At 34.3% G+C, this 6,371-nt stretch overlaps 1 protein-coding gene across 1 annotated transcript; it reads right to left on the bottom strand.

Moving 5' to 3' along the window:
• Positions 1-5,342: 5,342 nt before the first annotated feature.
• LOC136079381 (histone-lysine N-methyltransferase SETMAR-like) lies at positions 5,343-6,371 on the bottom strand. The gene has a single exon (XM_065795116.1). The coding sequence runs from the start codon at positions 6,369-6,371 to the stop codon at positions 5,343-5,345; it is 1,029 nt and encodes a 342-aa protein (XP_065651188.1).

The following is a 6,371-nucleotide window of genomic DNA, read 5'->3' as shown; positions in this document are numbered from 1 at the left end:
TTTCTTGTTATACGTTAAAATATGGGTAGAATTCAATAAATAAGGCTGCGTATAAACTTTTTTTAATATATATATATATATATTTTAATAATATATAATTATTTCGATATTTCGCTGATCTATCGTGATCATATAATAAATAAAATAGTTACAAAGAAATCGTTATAGTAAAAACAAACCGTTAAAAAGATAACACTAAAAAGCCAAAATATAATACAAAAAATTTTTCCTCAATGTAATGTTACTTTGGTATTCAGCTTTATTCCTATTTTTCCACTTGCTATTCCACATGTTTGAGTTCAACTGAATTAAAACGCAGTATTTATACTGCTTTATTACACAAACATGTTAATCCAATTAAATATGATTGACGGATGAGACAATGCGGACAATGCGGCTCAATAACAAACCCACCCACGTAAGTCCTACTAAATACGGCTTATCTATTATGACATATCTATTGACATCTCCATTCAAAAAATAATAAGACGTATTTATAGGACGTATCTACTCTACTTAGTCCGATTTCCGGTAGGGCGGCAGCGCCCACTAATTGAGTTAATTAGTTATAAAATTTACCCGCAGGCCCTGCCCGCGGGTAGATCTTTTATATCTAACTAAATCGCAATATAATATTTCTAGCAGCATCAGCAGCAGCACGATTAATCTCCAATGTAACGACCACCTACTCCAAGAAATTGATCAATATAATAATCAGCGTTTTCATGTAAATGATTACCGGCAGCAGCACCACCAATAGCAATAAGATTATGGAGCCAGGAGGGGAAATAATATTTCGATTATCTTGTCCTCTATCGTTAAATATGTTTCTAGCAGCATTTGCAGCACTATAATATTAATATATTATATATATATTATATTATATATATATTATTGCTATAATAATACACTATAGAAAAGTGGAAAATATCTATTTTTTAATGGAAAATATCATATCTATTGACATCTCCATTCAAAAAATAATAAGACGTATTTATAGGACGTATCTACTCTACTTAATCCAATTTCCGGTAGGGCGGCGGCGCCCACTAAAGGAGTTAATTAGTTATAAAATTTAGCCGCGGGCTCTGCCCGCGGGTACATCTTTTATATCTAACTAAATCGCTTAGGGCGCCGCCGCCCTACCGGAAATTGGATTAAGTAGAGTAGATACGTCCTATAAATACGTCTTATTATTTTTTGAATGGAGATGTCAATAGATATGTCATAATAGATAAGCCGTATTTAGTAGGGAAGGATCAAACATTCCGCTTACCACCATGGATGTAATAAGCAGCAATTCCACGGACACTACCACGGACATTCCGCAATTATTTCATTTTGAGGACTGGCCGGTTCTTGCGTTAGTTGAAAAAGTTCGGCATTCTGGATTTCCGTGGATAGAAAAGTATCTTCTGAAAAATCGTCTATAGTCCCAGGCAAGTTTACCGTCGCTTTTGCACAAGGCGTGGACAAGATATTGTCCGTGGAATTGCTGCTTATTACATCCATGGTGGTAAGCGGAATGTTTGATCCTTCCAAAGTCAGCAACCCAGAGTTTTTTTCCATCTTGGATCGGCAATTCATCATCGACATTGAATATAATGTGTAAAGGACGATATGTTACTTGTTGCAATTCAGCTGTATCTTTTAATAGAAATGGCTCTGCAAATAGAGGTTCAGAGGCTCTTCTAATAAATTCTTCTTTTATAATGTTACTTTGGTATTCAGCTTTATTCCTATTTTTCCACTTGCTATTCCACATGTTTGAGTTCAACTGAATTAAAACGCAGTATTTATACTGCTTTATTACACAAACATGTTAATCCAATTAAATATGATTGACGGATGAGACAATGCGGACAATGCGGCTCAATAACAAACCCACCCACGTAAGTCCTACTAAATACGGCTTATCTATTATGACATATCTATTGACATCTCCATTCAAAAAATAATAAGACGTATTTATAGGACGTATCTACTCTACTTAATCCAATTTCCGGTAGGGCGGCGGCGCCCTAAGCGATTTAGTTAGATATAAAAGATGTACCCGCGGGCAGAGCCCGCGGCTAAATTTTATAACTAATTAACTCCTTTAGTGGGCGCCGCCGCCCTACCGGAAATTGGATTAAGTAGAGTAGATACGTCCTATAAATACGTCTTATTATTTTTTGAATGGAGATGTCAATAGATATGATATTTTCCATTAAAAAATAGATATTTTCCACTTTTCTATAGTGTATTATTATAGCAATAATATATATATAATATAATATATATATAATATATTAATATTATAGTGCTGCTGATGCTGCTAGAAACATATTTAACGATAGAGGACAAGATAATCGAAATATTATTTCCCCTCCTGGCTCCAATCTCGGTTCCGTTAGAGATCGCTCTCCTATTCCATCTCAACCTCCTAGCAATCAGCAGCAAGGAGTTGATCGTGTAGATGCACCTATGGCTGATGATAATGGTGCTGCAGTTCGTAATGGTGTTGTTGCAGGTGGTAATAACAGTGCTGGTGGGGCTGGTGGACCTACCATTCCTAGATTTCATGATCCTTTATACGATGATGAATCTGAAGTTATGACATTTAAGACTGCATTTCGTGTTATGGCAAAATCAGAAAACTTGGATAAAGGTAAAGTAATTTCTATTCCATGGGAATTTCTTACAATGTGTCATTCTGATGAAAATTTAGCACGCATATATGATTATGGTGCTTCCTGTTGGGCACCTATCTCTGCTGAATGTTATATGAAAAATGTTAGAAATCATGCTGAAATATCTATTGGAGCTGGTGGATTCTTACCTGTTGGATTTAATCATATTCGATTGCGTTATATGCGTCAAGATAATTCATCTGTTTTACCTAGAACTGTACCTTTTACATCGACTGCTGCTCTTACACAATGGTTTAATGCTACCGCGCAACATGAAGATAGTATTGTAAACGAATTACGTAAAGAATCATTAATTATGACGTATGATGAAAGTGCGGGTTCACTTGGTATTAATGGTGTTACTGTGTCTGTGAAAATGTGTGGTGCTCATGATATTTAGGTTGAAAAAGAATTAAATAACGGTGAACAATTTCATTGGCAACTTGATTATCCTCCTGGTCCTAAACGTACTATTCGTGAGTTAATGGAACAGCCTTATCAAACTCTTACTAATAATACTGGAGTTAAATATAGTTTTTTTGGTGTTCCAAGAATGGATTATATGTGTGGCTTTCTGCAAAACAAAGTACCTATATTAGGTGGATTTAATCGTGGTGATACTGCTGGTAATATATTAAATATTGCAAGTGTATCTAAAGATTTACTTACTATTTCTATGCAATTGTCACCTGATGATTTTTTTACTAATAGTACTAATTACAATGATGCAATCATAAATTTACTAATAATGTAAGTTTGGTTCAAAGCCAGTGGATTCCTGCAAATGGCATTCCTTATTATGATCCACATCAACAAAAACCTATTTAATTGCAATTGGAGGTTTTTATGAATGGAGATAATATACAAGCTTATCGTATATATTATACTTTAGAATTTATTCATAAAATTCGTGCTTGGAGAAATTTTCGTTAAGGCAGCAATCTTTTTTCTTTTTTTCTTTTAACTACTTTATATATTATTAAAAAAATATATATTTAAAAAAAAAGTTTATACGCAGCCGTATTTATTGAATTCTACCCATATTTTAACGTATAACAAGAAAATGACTTTCAAAGATTATATATATATATATATATATATATATATATATATATATATATATATATATATATATATATATATATATATATATATATATATATATATATATATATATATATATATATATATATATATATATAAACTATTTCCTTAACTTGATTCTCATTTCATTCAAATCTAATATGTTGTTTTTATTTGTTTTTTATAATTTTATTAATTGAAAATTTTATCATGCATATTATTTATTTTTAAAATTATTTTTTTGTTTTATATTTTTACATTTAAGTTAAAATTGAAATAATAACTGTTTTAGGCATTCTATACTTTTTAACTATTTAAAAGTTAAGAAACATTAAAAATTTGAATATTCTCAGAGGCGGGTCACATTTTTGATGAAAAAAGAGCTCAATTGTTGCCCACACCTGGATAGCAACTCTTTTTGCACTACAATATTTCTAAAATTTTAGAAATCCTTATATAAGTGATAACTGCAAATAAAATTTGACAAAGCTACAATTAAGCGGTCTAAAATAATTTTATTTTTTCGGTTGTTGCGTTTCCTGTGGAGACTTGCTCAAAGTAGTGACATTTTAATATAAAAATAAAAAATACTTAGAACATCTTATAGCCTACTCCTACAAAGCAGTACTGCTACATTTCATTATCTTATAACCTGCTGCTACAAGGAAGTGCTGCTACATCGACTGAGTGTTTGGCCTAGGGCAGCAATCTTTTTTATTTTTTTCTTTTAACTACAATTTCTAATGTTTTAAAACCCTCTACTGACGAGCGAAAAAATAAAATTATTTTGGACTGCATTACCTAAAATTACATTGTGTTTGTTAAGAATTTAGATTTTTTACCTCGGTTTACCTATAGTTCTTCATTGCCCTGTAGCACAATGATTTTTTGATTTAATTTACACAATCTGTGTCACATGTCTTAAAATAAAAGTAAAAAATAAATTCCGGCATTCCGGGGTGAAATATTTTAATTCCGGCCGAAACCGGAGTTATCTAAAAGTTGCAAATTCCGGCCGGAACAGAACTCCGGTACATTCCTAGTTAATTTAAAACCTATTTGGGAAATTATTGGAAAACTCACTAGCATACAGGTATTAAAAACAAGTGCATTGCCTAAATTTATTAAAATAGATGATGAAGTATCGTATGATCAAAAGCAATAGCGGAGGAATTGAATAAATATTTTGTATTAGTTGGTCATACTTTGACCCAAAAAAATCCTGTCGTGAGATACAAGAAAAATGTTTATATTTTTCCATTAACTTTGTTCTTAAAGTTTTTTGACGTATTTGAACTTTCTTTTAAATCAAATAAACGGTGAAGACTTTATTACAACGTTATCATCGACTCTCAGAATTTATCAAAAATACCTTATTTAAAATTTTTTTAAATAAAGAGTTTTTCTTGAAAATCTAAAAATAACCAGAGTTTTACCATTATTTAAAGACGGTGGTGCAACAAATGTTTCAAATTATCTCTCGGTCTTTTCTCTATTCCTGGTTGGTATTTTATCAGGTAACCAAAAAAGTTCGTGCGGTTTTTCCGTATATAATAAAAACACACAAAACGACAAAAGTAAGTACATTTATTCATCAAAATAGTCACCATTAGCATCTAAAACCTTTTCCCAACGTAAAACAAGCTTATTTATTCCACTTCTAAAAAATTCTCGGTCCTTTGAGTCTATAAAAGCTTTCAACTCCATTTCAACCGCGTCCTGGTCTCGGAACTGCTGTCCTTTTAAATGATTTTCCAGGGAAAGGAAAAAATGGAAATCAGTAGGGGAGAGGTCTGGCGAGTATGGTGGATGAGGCAAACTCTCCCAACCAAGGCTTTGGAGCTTGTCCTGAGTCACGCGAGCGGTGTGCGGTCTCGCGTTGTCGTGGAGAAGCAGAACTCCTCTCCTATGCACCAGTGCAGGCTGCTTTACAAGCAACAGGTCGTGAACTCGTTGCAGCTGTGCTGAGTAGACCAGTCCAGTAATGGTTTGGCCTGTTGGGAGCAGCTCGTAATGCACCACACCAGCTGTAGTCCACCAAATGCAAAGCAAAACCTTCCGCTCGTGGAGATTGGGCTTGGGTGTCTTTGGGATGGGGTCATCGGGGGACAACCAATGGTAGCAACGCTTGGTATTGTTGTACACAATCCATTTTTCGTCGCATGTCAATAAACGATCAAGAAAAGGCTCAACATTGTGGCGTGATAAGAGTGATGTGCAGATCGTAAGCCGTTGCTTCTTGTTGTCGATCGACAATTTGTGCGGAACCCACCGACTCAGCTTCCACGCTTTCCCAATCGCATGCAGATGCAGGCGGATGGTTTCAACACTCACAGCAAACCTCACTGCAAGTTCTTGGCAAGTTTGGCTGGAGTCAGACTCGACAGCGTCCTTCAGTTCATCCTCATCAACCAACAATGGGCGTCCAGAACGCGGCAGGTCTTCGATGGATTCATCTCCCGAAGAGAATCGCTGAAACCACTTCTGTGCTGTGCGTTCACTTACTGTACCTTCTCCAAATGCTGTGCAGATGTTTTTGGCCGCTTGTGTTGCATTCCTTCCAAGTTTGAACTCGTAAAGTAAGCAAGATCGAATAATCGTTGGTTGGGTTGCCAT

The sequence above is a fragment of the Hydra vulgaris genome, chromosome 04 (genome assembly GCF_038396675.1).
Source record: "Hydra vulgaris chromosome 04, alternate assembly HydraT2T_AEP".
NCBI lineage: Eukaryota > Metazoa > Cnidaria > Hydrozoa > Anthoathecata > Hydridae > Hydra > Hydra vulgaris.
The sequence above is the reverse complement of the archived record's forward strand: the minus strand, read 5'-3'. Positions and strand labels throughout refer to the sequence as shown.

Bases quoted from the DNA above. Each gene is read 5' to 3' on its own strand.
- LOC136079381 (XM_065795116.1), bottom strand. From the start codon at position 6,371: ATGGCAACCCAACCAACGATTATTCGATCTTGCTTACTTTACGAGTTC.